The sequence below is a fragment of the Neovison vison genome, chromosome 7 (assembly GCF_020171115.1).
Source record: "Neovison vison isolate M4711 chromosome 7, ASM_NN_V1, whole genome shotgun sequence".
In the NCBI taxonomy this organism is placed as follows: Eukaryota; Metazoa; Chordata; class Mammalia; order Carnivora; family Mustelidae; genus Neogale; species Neogale vison.
In genome coordinates this window covers 163,904,664-163,927,658 of record NC_058097.1, presented here as the reverse complement: position 1 = coordinate 163,927,658, position 22,995 = coordinate 163,904,664, and the positions used below count along the sequence as shown (strand labels likewise).

Here is a 22,995-nt window from a genome sequence, read left to right as displayed (position 1 = left end):
TTTCATTATGATATGAGTGTACCAATGTACCGGTACTTTTTTTTTTTTCCAGAAGAATATTGACATTGTCTCCTGAAATGTGTTTTTGTTCCCATTAGGACTGATTCATTAGACAAGAATAAATTCACATAATTTTTTCATGGAAAAAATGTGTAGTATATCATTCTTTTCAATGTTAACAAGGACAAAGGAATATTTGGTGGTTATATTTAGTGACAGGCAGTATGACACTGTGTAATGATTATCTGCTGAAGATTACTTGAGTATATAGCACCTACTAAGTTCTAAGCACGGTAAAGAACTCTGCTATCATGGAACTTAGATTCTAGTAGTATGACACAATATAGAAGTTGCACAGAGTGAGCCAGTTTCAGACAATGATAAGTGGAATAAAGAGAATTAAATATTTTATTTAATTTTATTTAACTGTGATCAAGAATGACTAAACAGTCTGGAAGTGCTCTTTGAGAAGGTGACTTCTGAGTTGATGTTTGAATGAGAAGGTACCAGCTATGCAAAAATTGGGGGGAAGACACCTAGTTAGAGTTTATAGTAAGTGCAACAGCCCTTTTGGTTGGTGTATTTGAATAATAGAAAACAACAGAGGGGCTGGGCTGGAGTGGGCGAGGGAGGGAATGATACGAGATGAAATCAAGGAGGCAGGCAGATGGCAGAGACTTTGGGGTATTGTGGGCTATGGTGGAATGTTTGGACTTTACTTCAAGTTCAAGAGGAAGTCATTGGACGATTTTAAACAAGGGACTAACGTGATTTGATTTATGTGTTTTGGCTGCTATGCAGCACACTGGTTGTGGGAGATAACAGCAGAAACAAGGATACCTAGTAGGAAAACTACGGCAGTAGTACTGGTAAGAATTTGATGCTCTGGGAAAGAGTGAACAGTTAGGTTATTCTTTGAGTTCTCATAGATTCTGAAGAAGGGAAGATTCACACAGAAGGTGAGGAGAATATTTTAAGCCATATGGGCATGGCTTTAGTTGTGTGGGCAGAAATTTAGGCAAGAATGAACAGGAAATGAAATTGCTAAGACCAAGAATGGGGGGTAGGGAGTAGGTTTGCTCCTGGACAGAGAATGGTCCCATGTGAGGCAGAAGCTTTTTCCTTAAGATGAAACTGTTTGCAGGTGACCTCTGGGGTAGGCCACGGGAATGTGGGCAGGATACCAAGAGTATCTCTTACAAGATCCACAAAATGACAAGATTCAAAGTGAGATCTTTGATACACATGTGCATCTGTGCACTTACATGCATGCTTATATTGATATATAATTCAAGTCAAGATGAGATTATATGCATCTGGCTTTTAATTACTAATGTAATTAAGTAAAAATAACCATACTGGACCCTGAGCCCCAGAATACCAGAGCTTCTTATTTTAGAGGACCTACTTAAATTCCCCTGAATAAATTTTATTTTTTAGAAAAGTTTTAAAAATACTTTTTCACTGTACATAAAACTTCCAGTAATGACCTTTGTTGTAATGGAAAGAAAACAGTAATAGGCATGTTGAGATATTTAATAAATATTAGGAATAATACCGTCTTGCTTGCAAACAGTTTTTCCTTTCTGATGTTTTTTGCTTGTAGTCCAAAGACGTTGCTAATCAGTGCACTCCGAGAAACAAACTAAAGGTTTTAGAAGGGAGGGGTGTGGGGAGATGGGTTAGCCTGGTGATGGGTATTAAGGAAGGCATGTAGTGCATGGAGCACTGGGTGTTATATGCAAACAATGAATCTTGGAACACACATCAAAAACTAATGATGTACTGTATGGTGACTAATATAATATAATAAGAAAAAAAGAAATTACTAATGCTATTGAAATTAAAAAAAAATTAAAATTTTTTAAAAAACTAAACAAAACAAAAGAAGTTGTTAATCACTTCTGGAGTGTTCTATGTAGTTCACTTTGAGTCACAAAAATTCTGATATGAACTTTGTACTGTGACTGGGATTGGAGCTGTTGTCATTACATGATAACATAGTCCAGGAATTTGTGTGAGGATTTAATCCTCCTCAGCGATGATTTGTGTTGTGACCGAATTTTAAGAAGATTTCTAATTTTGTAAGCTTTTGAAAGATATTAAAAACTTGAGTTGTTAAGATTTAGTCATTTAAGATCGTAAGTAGCACCCAAATAAAATTTATTTTGTCACTTTTATTGAGACTGTGCTTTAGAAAGTGTAGTGGAGCCCACCAGTTTGCCTGGACCTATTTTATAGTCTTAACACCAAAGACAAGGTTCATGTGCATCTTTTTGGTATCTGCTTGGTCTATGAAGCACTAGAAAATAATCCATAAAATAGCAAGGTTTAAACTTCCTGGAAAATTTAGTTACCACTCCTTTCATTTTAGAATGTTGGAATTCATTCAATTTAAGTACATTTCAAACCTGAACTTCTGGTAACAAGTGAAAAATGTCCTCCCTTGTCCGCCGAGTCATGAAATAGCCTTCTCCAGGAAGACTTGTGGGAGATTTCCCATTTTCTGTAAATTTCAAACTGTACTTAGCACTCAGTAGTCTCTTTTTAAACCTCTCTCAGAAATTTAATGATGGGAATGTGCTTACAAATTAAACCAAAAAGTAAAATCATATTTTATTGCCTGGTATGGTTAGTGAAATAGACAACTACTGTTGTCTAATGTTAACACATTGATCATCTTGGCATTTCCATAACCTGGTTATGTACACTGTTTCATTCCTGCTATTAAAAAGTGTAGATCTTTAAAAAACTTCCCTAAATCTGGGTACTTTACTTTTATTTTTATTTTTTAAGATTTTGTTTATTTATTTGACAGACAGAGATCACAGGTAGGCAGAAAGGCAGGCAGAGAGAGGGAGGGGGAAGCAGGCTCTCCACTGAGCAGAGAGCCAGATGTGGGGCTCGATCCCAAGACCCTAAGATCATGACCTGAGCTGAAGGCAGGGGCCCAACCCACTGAGCCACCCAGGCACCCCAATCTGGGTACTTTAAATTAAGCAGAATAATTACTTGAAAATAAGATATTGAAAATACCTTAATGTTTATGGAAATTGGAATTATGTTATTATTAACCTTAATGATATAATACAGCTTTAAATATACTTTTTGGAAAAGTTTTCTTACCAAGAATATTATCAAAAATCTTTATCAAAAGGAGAAACACTAACATGCTCTGGAATACTTGGCTTTTTTCCCCCTTGGGCAAGAAAGAATCAGGTATGCATGCTGATTAACACACTCCAGTCATTAACGTGTGATTATGTGGGCTGCATATTGAGCACCTGCCAAAATATAAAAATCCAGTACTTTGCTACATCTGTGGAAAGACTTTTTGCATTTCTTTTGTATTTTGACAGTTCAAGGAAAATCAGGCCCTAGCATCTTTTTTTTTTTCAGTATAATAAAACTGTATATACAGAATATTTTCAAGGAGACAAGATATGCCATGTTTATTTTTATTTTAATCTTTCAGGCTGTTTGAGAGCCAGTGACTGGAGTTTGCAGAGCACTGACTATAACATGAATCTCTTAACAAACTCCATGACTGGCATTCACTTACAATTTACAGCATTCCTTCATGTTCATAAGGATTATCTTTTTCTGGGATTCACCCAATATTTCCCTATTGTGCTTCATTTTTAGGTGATATCTTTATGCTTCCTAAATATATATATATATATTTATATATATTTATATATATTTTTATATATATATATATATTATTTCTTTCACCAATAAGCTGCTAGTGTGCACCTCACCATGATGCGGGGGCTGTTCCTGTGGTTTGATATTTCCTCTCTACTGTCCATATGCAAATATTCCTTCATGACCAAAGTACAGCTTGAGTTCTATAGTATCTCCAACACTTGTAAAAGGTCGGTTTCCGATAATTATTTGAAATAAGACTTGGTGATTAACAGAAAAACTGGGATGATGTAGTCTAGCAGAACACCTTGACTGAGCCAGGCCTGTTCCAGATAGCTTTATTTTCTGAATGGATTCAGATTTCTGTTTGTTTTTTAAGATAGACTTCTTGTCAGATTGGTCAGTATTAATCAATGGAAGCTGATGTCATAATTTTCTGATTAAAGACCAATAATTCTCTGAACTCCACTGTCTATAGGTGGTTCTGGTTAATGCACAGTTTCTTGTATAGAATTCCTTCTTACTTAGTGTAACTTTCTTGTATAGAAACTTGCACAGTTTCTTGTATAGAATTCCTTCTTACTTAGTGTAACTTTCTTGTATAGAAACTTGCACAGTTTCTTGTATAGAATTCCTTCTTACTTAGTGGTGATCTGTGTACCTCACTATAATGAAATATGATAACTGGAATAATGAAATCTGCACATTCCTGTAAGGCTTTGAAACAACATGTTGTAGAAAGCAATGTATATATTATATAGCGTGCAGTGTTTTATGTGACTAATTTGAACTTTTCATGATTAGAATGAGATATGAATCTTAAGGTTCTTGTATATCAGCATGAAGAAGATGGTGGTGCCTGTGACAGGGAACATTTTGCTTTGGAAGGAGGAAGCTGGGATTATAGTTTTCACCCCTCCTGCTCTACCTTCTTACACTAATTTGGGGAGGGTTGGTTTCCATAAAGGCAACTTTAACATAATGAATCATTCGGAGATGACATTGAAAGGGCTCTCTTTGATTATTGAATTAAACCACCTGCATTAAGCAGGAAAGCGCCTACTCTGTTCCTTACATGAACATATCTAATCTTTCTTGAACACATCTAATGAATGTGCCTTAATTATCTTGATATGCAAATTATCCCACTGTTTGATTGTCCTCTGCAATAAGAAGTTTTCCTTGCTTTCCAAGAGAAATGTAACCTTTTAAAAGAAGAACGACTTCAAGCCATTATTGCTTTTGTTAATATAGCTTTCAGTGTGATGACATTTATTTTTTATACTATTAACCTTTTAAGTATTATTTTGGTATTACTGCATTCCCATGACCTCTAGGCATTATTTTACTGGGTGATGCAAATTGAGTTCAATAATATATCTCTGTGTAAACCACATTCTGGAATCCAAAGTATAAATTACAAACCTTTGCTAATAAAATTTTACAATCAGGTAAAAATTAGAAATGAATATTTATGCATTTCATTTATCTTCTTTATATTTCATTAACATCCTAGAAAATGGAAAACCTTATTTAATAAAATGATTGGGAATTATTTTGTAAACTTTTGCTTTCATTATAATTTAACTCTGATTTGTTTTCACTGCTGGTGTACTGAGGGTACCTAGAATACAATATTCTCAAGTTCATCAAACTTCTGGGATGAAATGTGCCCTCATTTAAGCATAGATGGATTATGGTGGTATATAGAAGAGGTTCATTTACCTTGGGGCACACAAAACGAGCTGCTTTTTTTTTTTTTTTTTGCAATTACTATTATTTTGGAACTTTTTGGTTAGCTTTAGTAGTAAATTAGTAGCTCTTTACATGAGGACTGTGTTAGCCAGGGTTAAGCTAGTGTATTCCATGAACAAATTGGAATAAATTTTTGCTCCTGAATTCAGAGTTAGTATGTGGTCTTCAGCTGTATTAATTATTTTGTTCCTTGTATGCTTCTACTGAAGATACCTCTATTATTTTTTTTTTGTTTTGTTCTTATGTTGATATATTTTGTATGTGAAGTTGATTATGGTTTATTTATTTAGCTTTTTGTAGTTGACAGTAAGATTAGAATTTAGCTGTCCTTTTGGCTACCCTTCCCTTGGATCCATGAGCAATGACACAGTAAAGCAAGGAATGAATCTGAATCTGAGATTTTGGGTTTTTTGAAATTTGAAAAATATAAATTCGTACCTTCCCTCCCTACTCATCTCCCTCCCCCTCCCAGCCCTGAGAAGAGAAAAAAAACATGGATTTTATGATTGTAACTGAGCCATCAACTCAAGTTTGCATGCTGCCTTCAGGTAGAGCAATGCATAGCTTCTAGGCATTGGGGGCACCTGATGACAGAATTAGACTTCTTGTTGCTGCCTTGTGGTAAATTAGTGACATTTTTGTGCCTACTTTCCCTTTTCTTGGAAATGTAAATACAGATAGATAGACAGAAATAGATAGATAGATGGATGCCCTATTAGCAACACAACCTCTGAGGTATCATTTTTAGTCTCTTTGTACTTGTTCTATCTGTAAAAAGCTTAGGTCAGAGAGCTGGAGATATTATTTTAAAATTTGTGGATTACAGAGAGTTTCATATTAAGCCATTACATGGATTTGATGTATTAGGAGATTTGAAGGCTTTTGTGGTCGAGTTTTCTAAATTGGGACCCTTCCTGGGCAAGAGCCAGTGAAGAGGGGAGCTATTTGAGTCCCAGAGCTGTCATGAGGGCTCACTCAGTATGTATGACAGAAAGAGCAAATTGTTCTCTAGTTGCCCTTCTCTGGGTAAACAAGGCCATGGAAGGACATCACTGTTAATAGAGTAAAATCTCTATCAACAAATAGATTTAATAGGCCTTGATTGGGCTTGGGTACTTCTTAAAATTAAGATTTGTGGAGCGCCTGGTTGGCTCAGTCAGTTAAGTGTCAGACTCTTTATTTTGGCTCAAGTCATGATCTCAGGGGCATGAGATGGAGTTCTGTGTCGGGCTCTGCTCTGGCCATGGAGTCTGCTTGAGATACTCTCTCTCCCTCTCCCTCTGCCCATCCTCCCCACACTGTGTAGGCACATGCACACTCTCTCAAAACAAACAAACAAACAAACAAACAACAAAAACCCTGTGAGATAGAAAATATGTACTCCAAGCTTTTTTAAATGTGACCCCAGTCTCATCATTTTTAGATAGACAACCAAGACATAGTTAATTATCATTCCAATATTTGTTCCTGGGTGCGTAATTACCATCCCATTACCTTTTCCTACTGAATCCCAATTACCTTACCTTTTTCCTAAAAGTTTTGAGTCCCGTTTTTTTCTGAAGCTACTCTGATACCCTTGAATGATGGTAGATCCCCTTCTCCTCCAATGACCCCAGTTTCTGTTTTGAATTACAAACAGGTTTCCTAGAAGCTGGATTAAATCACATTTCAACAGACTACTTGTGTCATGCTACCAGCCCTCCTCTTCCCTGTTCATTCTGAGCTAGTGTCCTACAACAGGTCCCTGGTGCCTTGACTGTCCTAGTTTCAAGGCTGTTACCCTATTTTTGGTACAGGTTAGGGAGGCTTTTTACATCACCTCCTTTGCTTCCACTTAATTCTGATGTCTGGGTTTGTCCACTATTTCAAAGTGCTCTTTATTATTCCTCATTTGGATGATAGTTATGCAAAATGGGTTCCTGGTGAGCTGACTGATACCTGGATCCAGTGATGTGTATGTAATTTAAGCATCCACCATAGCCTTCAGTTCATTTAAAGCATACTGGCTGCTTTGCTGATTATATATAAAAAATACACAGTTATTTTCATAAGTGCACTGGTATCTCTCAAATGGGGAAGAAGAGAAAACAACTGCGAAGGGGGAGAGCATGAGGATAATAGACTTGACACTAGAGTAAGTAGTTATCTCGTAAGAAAAGCTCTGTGGAATCATTTGAGACTCTCTATGCATAGAAAGTTGCTCTGTAAGAACTTGTCCAATTATACTTCTCCAACTTCTGCATAATCACACCCCTTATTCCCCAGTGCCTCAAATTGTAAAAAGCAAACAAATAAACAAAAAAATTCTTGATTTAGTGGAGATTTTTCCCTGAGGTTATTTAGAGGAAACATAATTTAGAAGAAAGGATGTTGCTTCATAGAAGGCCTATGTTTATCTCTGTCGCTAATTTGCTGTGTGACCTTAGGGAAGTCACTTTATATCTTTGGACTTCAATTTCCTCATCTCAAAAATGAAAGATTTGAACTGTATTCACCAAGTCTCTTGCTACTTTTAACTTTCTTGGCTTCAAAGTTAAAATTGTCTTAGTCCAATTCAACCTAGCCTGGTAGTGTTGTTTGAGTTTCGTATGATAGTTTGAATACTAATGAACTGCCAGATGAAAGTTAACTGCTTAAAGTTAGTAGGCACCCAAATCTGCTAATAGCTGGACCTGACACTGCTCCACGTGTTGGTAAATTCACCATCAGACCTGCCTGCCTTAAGGTCCTCTTGCCATTCTATTACCAAAAAGTCATAAAATATTCTCAACTCTGAGAAGTAAGTTAGTTAACTTGCCTGGGTTATATGGGAGGTAGGTAGAAAAGCTGTGACTTAGCTACAAAATCTGGGCCAGAGAGCCTGCATTCTGTTAAATATTATACCATCTTTTTCTGCATAGGGATTCAAGTACTAGATGGGATTAAGCAATTAGATTTTTTTTAAAAAGATTTATTTATTTATTTATTTATTTGACAGACAGAGATCATTAAGTGGGGGGGGGGAAGCAGGCTTCCTGCTGAGCAGAGCCCCCCCCCCACCCCCTGCAATGTGGGGCTCAATCCCAGGACCCTGGGATCATGACCTGAGCTGAAGGCAGAGACTTTAACCCACTGAGCCACCCAGGCACCCCCTAAGCAATTAGATTTTTAAGGACCTTTGAATCTTGAGATTTTGATTCTCTTTGTGAGGCTGATAGTATATAGATGAGGCAAAGCTTTTCTATGTGCTTCTCTTGACAGGTTTGGAGACTTTAATTTTTTTTTTTGTATTTTGCTTCCACTCATTAAATATAGTGTGAGGACATTTTAAAAACTTATTATTATAATTTGTTTTTCTTTGAATCAAAATAACGCTTTAAAAACAATAGCTTTCTTTTCTTAGACTTTAGAAATCATAACACTTTAGCAAATATTGGTGATAAATTTATATTCTGACACATCATGAATAAATTTATTGTTATTGAACAATATAATAATAGTGTAAAGAGGCAGGATGTTGCTCCAACTTTGAGAATGCTATATAAATCTAATATATTCTACCAGGTTTCAGCTTTAATAAAAGAGAAAAAGAATATAAAACCTTGTTTTACTATTAGAATTACTGATACTTTTATCAGGAATAATCTGTTGTTAATTGGAACCAAATTCAGTATTTTCATTTATATAAGCTTCTTTAAACCACTGCTTTCCCTTGAAATATGTCACCTTGGAGAAAAAACACACTTTTTTCTTTGAGAAAGAACCTGTGAATGTTAGCAATTTAGTTTTCAGCAATATTAAAAATGTTAGATTTCCTTTGTTAGCAAGAAGTTATTGGAACCTAGATTAAGTAAAGCTTTATCTGTCAGTCACCCAATAATACTGAAGTAGTAAGTGTCTTACACAACACAAATGGCAGGTGGTTTTTGACCTATCAAAAAAGAGTTGTTTGGAGTGGGGAATCGGAAAAAGCAGTTCATATCTAGCTCTTACACATAACTTAATATACTATATTACAATACTTGTGTGTATGTAATTTTTGTGATATTACTTGAATGCTTAATAGAAACTTGAAATATATAAAATGCAGTGCATACAAAAGGGGGTGTGTGGAGCCATCTGTTCTGACAGAGAAGAGTGATCATGACGTGGCTGAGTTGCTCGTACACAGTGATTTAAACCAAACAAAAACAACTTTTAGTTGGTTTTATTATTGTTTATAGCTTCTCTACAGCCATTGTATCCCATTAATTTCCTTAATTTAAAGACTACCAGGGACACACCTGTTGTTGAAGAAATTGGGTTTATGACACATTACAGTAGGGAGAACACACACCACGGAGAACCATCAAATGTCTCAGTAAGAGAATATTCAAAAGAACATTTTTTAGGATTTGGGCTTTGTTGGAGTGATTTGGAATAGGGTTTAAGGAAACAGAAGCTTGCTATAGATTGGGGGTTGTCAGAAATCAGGGACAAACTTATAATTTGGTATCCCAATAAATCTTATCTGGAGGGAGGGTAGACTAGAGTGAGGATAAAGCTGTAATTGGTAAGACAGTATAACTAAAATGGGAAACAAAGGCAAAAACAAAATGACAGCATACAATGCAATAAGAGGGAGCACATTTAATGTAGCCTCACTAATGGGTGGAGGAAAAGGAAAAAGAGGCTAATGTTCTGTCCCTGCAGCTACATTGGGCAGCAGGTAGGGAAGTTGATTTATGCAGCTGCTTAGAGAGGCCATTTCCCAGTCATTTCTCCCAGCAGCAATGACTTCTACCTGTATGTGTGTTTCAACTCTATTATGTAGGGCAAGATTCCATTCCTGACCTATGGTCTCTGCTTGTTTCAGTTCCTTGCATCTTATCTGACTTCTGCAACTCCAGCCTGTAGTTCTCCTCTGTGTGCAGTAATGACTGCCCGTTCATATTCTTGGTCAAGGTGCAGTTGGCAACCTAGACAAATTAGAGCAGTAGTGTACTATAGCTGCTCTGGGACAGAGTAGAGATAATCTATATGCAGTTAAGTCAAGTGGGAATTGATAGTAAGCATCCCTGGAAAAAGCTAGTTGCAAATGCTAAGGTTACTGGAGTTTTGCTAGGGGTCAGATCTTGATGGAATTAGTTTGGTATGACTTTATAAAGGAGGTGATTTTTGAGCATTGATATTGAAGAGAGTAATGCCATTTAGTATTTATTATTATACTTAGATGAATGAGAATAAGTAAGAACCTAAAAATGGTGTCGGTGGTCATCATGACTGGATTTTCAGAATTAAAAATTGAAACACAAGACAATTATTTCGACAAGATGTTTGATATTTAATAATAAGAGTAGTTACTGTATGTTGAGTAGTTAGGTGATAGTGTCCTAAGGGCTTTATATATTATTCATTTCTTACAATAACTCTTTGAAGATGTAGTTATAACTCCATCCTGTAGAAAGGCGGGGTCTAAGTCCCACCCTCTTGACTATGTGCAAGCCTTGGTGACTTACTGTTGAATAGGTTACGCTGACAGTCACATGGCATGAGTCCCCAGACTAGGTTAGAAATAGTGATACAGCTTTTGTCTGGCTCTTTCTGGGGACCTGTACCTTTAGAGACCTGAACTACCATGCAAGAAGTCCAACTAGTCTGAAGGTCAAATCCTGGAGAGGAAAGATCATGTGAAGAGATCACACAGAGGTGGAAGAAAATGTCCAAAAAACGCCGGCTTCCAGCCCCAGATTCTTGAAGCGTTCACATTTGTGAATAAACAAGTCTATGGGATGACTCCAGCCTTAATCACTGACTTACTGGCAACCTCGTGGGAGACCCTGAGACAGAACCACCCAGACCAGATTCTCCCGAATTCCTGATTCACAGAAGCCATTGAAGATAAATGATTATAGTTGTTTTAAGAACTGTTTTAGGGTGATTTTTATACAAGAAATAACCAATACAAGGTGCATCTTGGTATTGCATTAGGGCTAATAACAAAATGGAATTCCTGTCTCAAAGTGGGTAAAGTTCCTCTCTGGCAATGCAAGGTAACAAAAAGATTTAGAAGGTTCATGTTATTGGAATTATGGCATCTTTTACTGGTGAGAGCGATTTTATTATAGTGCTATGGAAGGAGAAAAGCACTGGATCTGGAGACAGAAAACCTTTGAATTTTAAACCAGTTCTGCCAGTTCTACCTGTGTGACATGAGGGAAGCTGCATAACCTCCTGACTGTTACTTTGTTCTTGCTAAAAACAAAGATACAGAACTTTGGTATTCAGTTCTTGGCAACACATCTTAACAACAGCATCTAGAAACTGTAGTGAATCAAAGGAGAGAGAGGAAGGGTCAGGAAACCATGTCAAATAGGAAATGGGTGTAGAAACTGGAGGGGTGTCCCCTAGAAAAGAACTATTAATTCAATCCCTCCCTTCAGAATTTGAGTAACTCTAACACGGAAGAGGAAATGGATTGATTTTGCAGATCTTTTGAGGGCAAATGGGAAACAATAGGTGATAATCATGGATCTAGATTTCAGTTGATGCAAGGATTCCTTCTTACATAATTAAATTTGTTAGAAAATATTATTTGAGAGCCTTCGACTGCAGAAGTGCCAAGGAAAGAAAGCTTGGTTATTTTTTTCTGGGTTCAATACAGGGAGATTATAATACACTAACTCTCTAGACATCTTCAAGAGGGCCATGTACTAAATGATACAATATATCCTTTTTCCCATTTAATACATTTTTCTTTGTAAATGAATTATTTCTACCACATGTTTTTGGTATTCATAGTCAGTCTTGACAACAATATTTACTTTCTGTTTAAAAGGAGTATTTGTTATAGAACATTTGCAAAATATGGATGACTTCAAAAAGAAAATTGAAGCTACCTATCATCCCAACACTCAGAAGACCATTTATGTTTTGTTGGAAATTCTGGTGTCTTTTCTTCTCTTCTGTACATAACTTTTTCTAAAAAAAAATGTATATTGATGTTTCTTACTCACTTACTTTTTACCAATAATACATTATGAATATTCCCACCTCACTACATTTTCTGTAAAAATATGATTTTCGGTAGTTTCAAATCATTTTACCCTCTGGATGAAATCCTAATGCCCTCAGAATGATCTCTAAAATTGGTCATGTAGGTTGCCTGTAATTATTCATCATTATAAACACTTCTGTCTTCATCATATATAATACTGTTTTTAATGGCTGCATGGTATTCCTCTGTGTAGCTATATCATCTTCTATTAAATGAATCCCTTTTTAAAAAAAAATTTCAGTTTTCAATATTTTGCTTAAATAAGCAATCCCTTCACTGTTAGAACAAATCTTTACTCTTAGCCTTATACTTTAAATTGTTTTTGACATATTTGGTGAGTAGTTGTTTCAAGTTCAGCAACTGATGATGTACTTAACATTTTGTTGGGTGCTCTTGGCAAGGGGTATATTGAAGAAACATGAGACATGGCCCCAATTCTTTAAGTGTTAAAATTTAGTTGCAGATATGACTAATACCTGCAAAATAGTAATTAATAATTTATTTCAGTATATTATTAAATGCTAAGTTGTGTGGTTCTGATGTGCTTCAATGTGTAGTTCAGGGGGTAGGAGGATAGTGAGGCCCACTCTAGTCAGGCAGGCCTTCAAGGATGAAATACAATTTGATCTGAGCTTTGAGAAGTGGGTTGAGTGACTAGTCAAAGAAAACCTAGGACATTCTAGAGGAAAAGAACATGAAGCACAAAAGCTCAAAAATTTATGTGTGTTTGATGTATTCACATTACCATGAGAAGGCTATTTAAGTCTAATGTTTTTCTGTTGCCACTGCTGGAAAATCTGTTTTGACTAACAACCTCTGAAAAACCTGGGCAATATTTATTTTAAAACATTGTTCTAGTTTTATTGAGATATAATTGACAAATAACATATGAAAGTGTAGAACGTAATTATTTGGCACATGTATGTATTGTGAAATGATTACCAGAATAAATTTAGTTGACATCCATCGCCTTGTATACGTTTTGTCTTTAATATTTACTTTTCTACCCCTTCAGACTTGGAAACATCTTACTTAAATATTTTTAATTTGTGAAGATTGCTTGTGTTTTCTAGAAACTTTGCCTAATGACTATATTTTTGTACTGCTTGGTGCTTTTTCAGGCACCTGCCTATCATTTTGCATTGTATTTAATTGACTTCCAGCAAGAAGCTCTTTAGATAATCTGAATCAAAGTTGCTTTAGTTCTTCTGTTGTGACTGGGATCCTTTTAAATAATATTTCAAGAATTATCTTCACTGTTAGGTTTGGTGTACTACTGAGGTTGGGGTTGAGAGAAAACAAACTTAAAGTAACTTGCCTTTGAATGAACTAATGCTAACTCTGTTCCCGTATGCTCTGCTGGTTGTGATGTTCATTTGCTCAGTCATGTTTTACAGTGGTTGTTTTCATAAGAAAGAACAAAAGAAGTAATCTCCTTTATGTTATTTTTTAAAAATTAAAACTAACCAACCTTCTTAAAAATTTTCATAATTCTATCCATATTGTAGCATTCAGGCAAAACTTTTATTTCATTGCTTTCATAGGGATCAGTGTTTCTTGAAGTGGGATGCATCAGAATGAAAGGACCTATACATTGGAATCACTTGGGGCATTTACCAAACACCATATTCCTGGGCTCCATTGGGGGTGATGAGGGAGGTGAGGGAATCTGCATTTTAACATATTTGCTAGGGAATTCTAAATATTCAAGTTTGAGAACCATTGCTTTAGGGAAATGCTATCTCGCATTTCTCCGTGGCTATGCTGCTGTGACATGCGTCAAGACACAACAGATATCCTCGTTGGGCATCTTTCCTCAAACTGCTATTTCATAGGACCTGTTTCATTTTTAGGAAATTACATCATAAGTTGAGCTTTTTTTTTCCATTAAGAAAACTTACTTAAATATTGCCTAGCCTCTTAAAAAGAACCCTAGAGATGCTTTGTCAAGTTTCTTTTTCTAATTTGGTATTACTGCCTTTTACCCAACAGTACCCTCTTCGTTGTAAATGTTTGGAATTAAGTGCCCCTTTACACAGATCAATTGCCTGTAGGCTTCCATTCATGAGAGGCCATTATCTGTTAAGTTTTAGAAAGTTAAAAAAGTGAGGCCAGAAATGGTAAAATTTGCACCTTCCCTTGTTCCTAAGAATGGTATAAGGGGACTTAGATGACTTATGCCATTGATGATTTTTTTTTTTTTTTAAGATCTTGTTTATTCATTTGACAGACAGAGATCACAAGTAGGCAGAGAGGCAGACAGTGAGAGAGGAAGGGAAGCAGGCTCCTCGCCAAGCAGCGAGCCCTATACGGGGCTCGATCCCAGTACCCTGAGATCATGACCCAACCTGAAGGCAGAGGCCCTAACCCACTGAGCCACCCAGACGCCCCCATTGATGATTTTATCCACTGCCTATGTTCGTGCCTGGTTACATATTGCAAGTAGTTCTTATCACTTTTTTGGAAAAATCATGACTTTTCAGCTTCTTATTCTCTGCTTCTTGGGAGTGTTTAGCCACTTTGCACAGATTATGGGGCTGAGGACAGTGTGGGTCGTTGGTGTGGGAACCTATGGTGATTGTCTGTGGTGTAGGATGGTGGTGGCTACATTCCTATAGGTTAAAAAAACAAAACAAAACAAACAAACAAAAAAAAAAAACAAAGAAAGCAGTCTATCTCACAAAGGACATGAGTAAATAAAACTTTAAGTTGTCCCTTAGACAGGAGAGCCATTTTTAATATCTTTTAATTTTAGTTTAGGAGTGATGGGAAAGCCCTTTGTATTATGGTCAATGTTGGCTTATTTGTAGGTAACCCACTTCCACATGAGTTGTTTTGACTTGGTTTTTAATCTCTTAGGTTAGTCAAAGTTTTTGTTGTTGTTGTTGTTTTTGATTTATAGGCTATAATACAAGACTAGTTTGCACTTGAAATGAAAGTGACAGAAGCATGATTTATCCAATGGTGATACTGGTTCAAAAAAGTCTAGGTCAAATTTCTGATCAGAACATTACTAAGAGATTGAAATGACTTTGGAAAACACACTTCTGAGTTTTTTTTTTTTTTTAAGGGTATTTATTCATTTGAAAGAGAGTGAAGGAAGAGAGAGAGAGCATGAGCAGGGGGGAGGGACAGGGGGAGAAGCAGACTACCCTGCTGAGTAGGGAGCCCAATGAGGGGCTCAATCCCAGGACCCTGAGATCTTGACCTGAGCCAGAGGCAGACACTTAGCTGACTGAGCCACCCAGGCACCCCCATTTCTGAGTTTTCATTTGCACAAAGCAGAGAATGACCTGACATCCCAAGAAGTCACTAACCATGACTGGCATCTAAAAGAAGGGGTTCCTCTGCACTATGCTATAGAGTTATTGTAAACATTGAATGAAATAAAACATCTTTCCTAGATCTGGGAGCAAAATAAAGAGGAGCTCTCTTTCCTGCCCCTGCCCTACTCCATTTATTTTATCCTTTTCAATTTATTCCAGTACAAATGTAATGAGTGTCTGTTTTGTGCTAGGCATTGTGTTAGTACTGGGAATAATAAAAAAAAAAAAAAGACTGATTTGGCTTACTCTATTTTTAACAGCTTTTTTAAACTACAGTACACATACACACGATTTACCCATTTAATGTATACAATTCAATGGTTTTTAGTATATGCTCAGGCGTCACAGTATTCAGTTTACTTTAAGAGTCATAACATGTTTTACTAAACAATTCCTTAGGTCCAGAGGGGAAGAGAACCGTGTTGGGTCCATCTTTAGATCTGCTCCTTCCATCAGAATAATGGTACCTACCACTTATTAAATACCACTTCCTAGAGTTCAGTCTTGTGCCTAGTTGCTTTACAAATGTTATCTCACAATATGTTCCCAACAGCCCTGAAAACAAATTTTATTTAACCTTCTACAATGACAAAAATACTAATTGCCTAGAATTTGTCAATTTATAGTTATCTTGAAGCCAGTACTTGTCTAGGCTCCATTTTTCTTTTCTCCCTCTTTCCCACCAGGTATTATTTTAACTTTTGCCTCCTATTTCTTTCCCTAGTTCTTGAAGTTTGCTGGACGTCTTTGTGAAGGGGGAGAGCGATATAGCAGCAGTTAAGATGTTCATGTTTCTGATGAGAATCACAAAGGCCAGATGCTTTATTTCATACCTTTTTTTAAAAAATTTTTTATTGGGCAAGAGAATACCCATGCCTAGACAGATGAGGTGAATGTAAGATTACTGATGGGCTGTAGCTAAATAACAGTTGCTTCCAACCCTCAGTTCTGATTTAGAGAGATGTAAAACATTTTCTTTCTATAAACTTTTAGGTGTTTGTTATTTTCAATCTCAGTTTTGCATTTTTTCCTCACAGATGGATCTAACCTTCTTACCAGTTAGCTTACCTTCTCTGTATTGTGAATTCTTGTGCAAATGTTTCGTAGCAAATTTGTCCTTTTAAAAACAATCAGATAAACAAATGTAAAAACATGAAAATAAGCCACTTTCAAATGTATGTGACTAGTACTAAAGTGTAAGTGATAAAGATAAGGAACAGAAAGAATTCTTGGAGCTTTGAAAGATGTATGGCTAGGAAAAAAAGGATTCCCCTCAAGCCCCAGCACACAAAAATGTTCGGGTTGGCTAACTTTCTGGCACGGATTTAGATATTTTATATATTTGCTGTTGAATAATTAACATTGGATATTGAAGCTAATTTCCCTATTGTTTCTAAATTTAAGGATAATGTTATTATAATGTATATATTTTTTAGGCTGTGGGAAGAGCATTTAACAAAAGTGCCAATTAAAAGAAAAACTCCACCAATCTTAATAATTAATAATTGAAGTTGAACTACTCTAAATGAAGGGTGTGAATGAATAAGAAGTCGATGTGTCCATTTTAAAATTAAGGGTTTGAAACTCTTAGGTTGGTTTTTAATTAAGAAAAACCAGTTTCAATCATCAAGTTCAAGGGAGTTCTTTTGATAATTGCTTCTTTAATGTTTAGTATTTTTAAAGCAGAGATGGTTAGACGCAAACAATGAATCATGGAACACTACATCAAAAACTAATGATGTACTGTATGCTGAATAACGTAACAGGAAAAAAAAAGAAAAAAATAAAGCAGAGATGGTTAATATTTTTCATCCTTATAATGTTGTTATTCTGAGTTTAGGATTTTTCTCCAATGGTATGCAAAGAAACAAATGTTCTAACAGTTTTATTTTATTTTGTTTTTCTAGGAGTCAGAGAATAATAAGTTATGTTCCCTGTATTCCTTCCGAAATACCTCTACCTCACCACATAAGCCTGACGAAGGGAGTCGGGACCGCGAGATAATGACCAGTGTTACTTTTGGAACCCCAGAACGCCGCAAAGGGAGCCTTGCCGATGTGGTGGACACACTGAAACAGAAGAAGCTTGAGGAAATGACTCGGACAGAACAAGAGGGTATGTGTGGACTTAACTGTTGGGCTTTATTCTTTCAAAGATTCCAGGCCTTAAAAAAAAAAAAACTGAGTGGGATTTCAAGGGCCAAAGCAGTGCATAATTGGCACTAGCTAGGAAAAAGTTATTCACAGGTTACCATGGTGATGGCAGATTTGATCCGTTGAGAGTATTAAGCAGATAGTTCCATTTTTCTAAAACTTTGAGCATTTTATTTTGTTCTTATGATAATAAATCAAGGTTTTAAAGGGACTGCAAGCTTTACCGTGAAAAAAGGTGTAGTATGGGAACTTTTGCAGCTGCAACTTTATTTTTCATTCTTTTTCTCTCTTATTTCCTTTTGATGGACAGTGTTTTATTATGAAAAGATGAACTGTTTAAAAAGAAAAGAAAAGCAAACAGAAAATAAAAACAAAACTAATTTATTCCTCATTTTTTATAAATATTACAAATTTATAAATATTATCCTTTCACCTCCAGATTGTTGTAGAATTGAGAGCTGTTTCTAATTTGTCAAAGCTAAATGCTCAAGAGGAAAGTGCTATAACATATGACATCTATTAGACCATCCCACACCTACCTTCTCTACTCTCTCAAGAGATATACTTAGCTTCACTAGGTTCACCTAGGTCCTAAAAAACATGAAAGAAGACTCTAATAATATTTTTAAATCAAATAAATCAAGTCTAAGTGGTTGCTGTACTATGTATGTTCTTTCGTTCTTTATGTGCAGATTTTAGACTTTGAAATGTAGGGTAGTTAATGGTTCTGGATTTATTGCGAACACTGTAAGTTAAATTTAGAGTTCTGTGGCACTGTAGAGAAATGGGAATATAAGAGAATTTTTCATGTAACTTAATTTTATTCCTTTGAGGGCTTAAAAGTTTAAAAGTTTCAAATTAATTTTTGTGGATGTGTCAATCACATCAGCACAAAAGGGAGTTTCTAAAATGCATCACACACCTCCCTGACTTACCAACCGGATGATAGGACACAAAAATGTAAAATTTTTTTTGATGATTCAGGGTCATGGTGCAGTAGACTATAAACTCCAATACCTATCTAATAATTATGTGACCCTGGGTAAGTTCTTCAGTTTACCTGAGCCACAAAATTTAAAATTTGGCGTGGTACTAGTATTTGACTTGGTAACTCAAACATTTTGAGAATTAACTATAATGATGAACATAGAAGTCTCTGATGAGCAGTCAAGTACATAAATTTGGGGTATTGTGATAATTATCATATTATAAATGTCATTTGTTTTATCAGGCTACAATGTGATGATACCCCCAGAGATCATTGAGATGATTAGGACTATTTGGCTTTATGGTTATTTCTCTGCAATTATGAGACTTTTGAGTTCTTGTGTCTGCTTGATAACAGGTATCTTTTGGTGCATGCACCATCTGTGTGCGTGTGTGTCTGTGTGTATGTGTGTGTGTTGGGGTCTCTTCTTTCAATATCAGATCGCAGGCTGTTACTTTTTGCATTGTGAATAATTTCTAATTTGTTTCTCTTTTAATTTATAAATTATGAAATAGATAATCACAGCCTCTGGATCATAAGTAAAATATAAACATATATGTCTGGGCGAGTTGCTGAGAGATTCTGGGTAATACTGATGATCTTTATTTAGTTCATGGACTTCTGGCTGCACACTTTATTTTCCCCGACTTGGCTATGTTCTAGCATAAACGATGTTGTCAGATCAATAATCTCTAAAGAAGTGAGATTGCTAGATTATTTTAATTATGAAATACCAAAAAGATGATTTAGTCTTATAAGAAAGTGGTTTTTAAAATTCTTTAGCGAGCTCTTTAATGTAAAAATAAAGAAACTGGGCGCACCTGGGTGGCTCAGTGGGTTAAGGCCTCTGCCTTCGGCTCAGGTTGTGATCCCAGGGTCCTGGGATCGAGCCTCTGAGATCGGGCTCTCTGCTCAACAGGACCCTACTTCCCCCTCTCTCTCTGCCTGCCTCTCTGCCTACTTGTGATCTCTCTCTGTCAAATAAATAAATAAAATCTTTAAAAAAAAATAAAATAAAGAAACTGATATGCGATGTTTTTTTTTTCCCCCTAGTGTGAACTCCTAGGAAATTTAAAATATTTTTTCTCTTGTACTCATAGTTTTTTGTTCTTCCTCTTCATTACTGTGTGTTAAAGATTTCGTACAAGAGAGACACTTGCAAGATGAGACCTCTCATTTAAGAGTACTTTATCAGTACATTCCTACTATCAAAGAATGTTTTTATGTACTTTACTGAACTTTGTTTTCTATAGTATATATATTTTAGGTATCAGAATTTCAGACATTTTTTAGTGTACATTAATGTATATAATGTATTAAGTATAAATATGAGGTGATAAAAGAATGCTCATCAAACTTACAGATTCTACTGTGAAGTGTGTAAACCTGGCGATTCACAGACCTGTACCCCTGGGGATAAAAATATATGTTTATAAAAAATAAAAAAATTAAAAAAAAACCTTACAGATTCTACAAATCTGGGAGGAACTTTGAATAAAATGCATGAAAGAAACAAAACTCAAAAGGTTTTGACACACCAAAAATATGAACTTAAAACTAGCCCATCAAGTAAAATTTAATAGATCTTATTGTTAAGTCCAGAGATTGTGACCAAAACTCCTAGCTGCACAAATAATTACTGAAGGAAATTCAAATAGCAGACACATGAATTAAAAAAAAAATAAGCGTATGAGTTTTAAGAAAGTACACTGGGCTCAGCATGATGAATAATGCCAAAAATTTGATTGTGCTGTCTCAGTCAGCATTACTAGAATTACAGTATGTAGTATTCAAAAAGTGGTAGTCCCATTGAACTCCCTGCTCAATAGAATGCATCTGAATTACGGTGTTGAATTGAGAATCACCACACTTTAAGAGGGACTAAAAAACATTGGGATATTCTCAGAGGAGAACAGTTGACATGATAACAGACATATAATTACATCATAAGAGGAATGGTTGAAGGAACTAGTAATATTAGTCCTGGAGAAAATGGATGAAGGAAGACATGATGGTTGTCATGTGGAGGAGAGATTGGGTTTATTCTATGTCGTTGCATAGGGAGGGATTGAATGAAGACCAGTGACAAGAAGTTACAAGGAACCAGATTATCATTTAAAACAATAGTAACTGTCTAATAGTTGTACCTGTCCATGTACGGAATAATCTTCTTTGGAAGATAATAAATTGTCCTTGTGGTATGTGGCAATCTTAATTGCCATTTTAATAGGGCTAGGGGACAAAAGGGTCTTTTTCTAATGCCAAAGCTCTAGGAATATTTATGAATAATGTGCTTATACAATATTTCATTGTTCATCATATGTATTTTTTATAGCCATAACCAAGAACTACATAGTATCATGATTATTTTTCTACAAGTTTTCTTTTTATTTTGCAAGGTGACAGTAGAACCCAGGGATTCTTAACTTTTTTTTTTGACCATGGATTTTCTTCTTAGTCAGTGAAGCCTACAGGTTATTTCTTAGTTTAAATGCACAAAGTAAAATCCATGAAAAATGAATTTTATTAAATTCATTTAGTTTTTTGAATTTTATTAAAATATTAAATGATTCCAAAATTTTATGATATGGTAGAAAATGCTTCTTAACTAATGCATTAAACAACAAGATCTAATGAAGGGACTCAAAATATCAAAATTTTAATGTAGTGATAAACATAAAAGATATTTTAAGATATCACTAGCCAGTACAATGTGCCAGAAAAATATACTGTAATTCTATTGGTTACAGTATGACAAATATTATGAATATTTTATGGTTTTTGCCTGCATACGCAGTTTAAGGAAGTGCAAATTTTCAATTAGAGGTTTGCGAAAAGAATTTTTCCATCTAGGTTCACCATCCAAGGCCCCTTGAATCCTGTAGATGGACTCTTGGGGTCTATGGACCCTAGGTCTAGAGTCCCTATACTACATAATATTGGGCACCCATAATGAGTAAAACAATAGTCTCTAACTTTAAAGAGTTCATGTTCTTTTAAGAGGTATAGGATATATACAAAATGAACTCTAATTCAGTGTCTAATACAGGAGTTTACAGGACACATTGCACTGGCCTAGGAAGCCATGGGAAGTTTCTAAAGGGAAATGAGTCTTAGCTGGTCTTGGAGAACGAAGGATTTAGATAGGCAGAAATGGAGGAGAGGGACATTTCAGATAGAAGGAACAGGCAGAGACCTTTAAAGTAGCCAGCAGTTCAGGTTCTAATTTAAAGTATGTGAAGATGCATATGGGATATAAGACTGGAAAGGTAGGTTGTGTTCAAATCACTGAGGCCCTTTAATTCTTAGCTTAGGAGTTTGCACTTTAAAATGAAGGTCACGGAAGAACCATTGACAATTTCTTAGCGCAACATGGTGATGGATTTAGAGCTATCCTTCAGGAAGTCCATCTGGCGGCACTGTGTAGGATGTGTAGGAGCATGAGAGACACGGAGAAAATTGTTTCAGGCTAGAGATAACGAGGGCCTGAAACTAAGGCAGCAGAAATGAGAAAGGAGGAATGGGTGAATATGGAAAAGATATTAGGAGATAGAATTGTTAGGAGTTGACATTTAAGTGAGACGACCAGGGGAGAGGAATGGTTCAAATATTGCTCAGAGTTCTTAAACTCTGGGTGAGTAGGAAGGTTGTAATACAATTAATAAAAAAAAAATAGTAGAGGAACATGTTTTGGAGATGGGAGCCATGAATATTTCTATTTTCTACTTTGAGTTTGATTCCTAATTTTAATTATCTGCTTGGAGCAATACTACAGAACAAGATAATGGTATCTCTGACTCTGTAAAACTATATTTCAGGTCTATGGAGGTATAATAGCTTCACCAATACTTACTTGGCTTTGACCGTTTAAAGCCCCAGATCTCTCTCCTCAGGTGGGGCAGCTTTTACCCCAGGGGACATATAAGAGCTTTCAAATTCATCACTTGCCTCACTCTCACCTGTTTCCTGGTTTGAAGGCCATACCTCATGAATGACAAGCCTGTGTGATTGACATAATAGATGACTTTTCCTGAGTCATTCTTGTCCTGGAGAATGTTTTGACTCTATCAGACTAAATACCTTCCCCCTCACTTCCCCTCATATACAGGA

The 22,995-nt window shown here is 35.8% G+C and overlaps 1 protein-coding gene across 1 annotated transcript in view; it reads left to right on the top strand.

Annotated features, from left to right (window-relative positions):
* Window positions 1–22,995, top strand: part of SOX6 (SRY-box transcription factor 6) — a 368,043-nt gene that overhangs the window by 19,620 nt on the left and 325,428 nt on the right. The window contains exon 3 of the mRNA XM_044258889.1: window positions 17,652–17,859. Coding sequence (XP_044114824.1) covers window positions 17,652–17,859 — 208 coding nt within the window. The remainder of the gene's footprint in view (window positions 1–17,651; window positions 17,860–22,995) is intronic.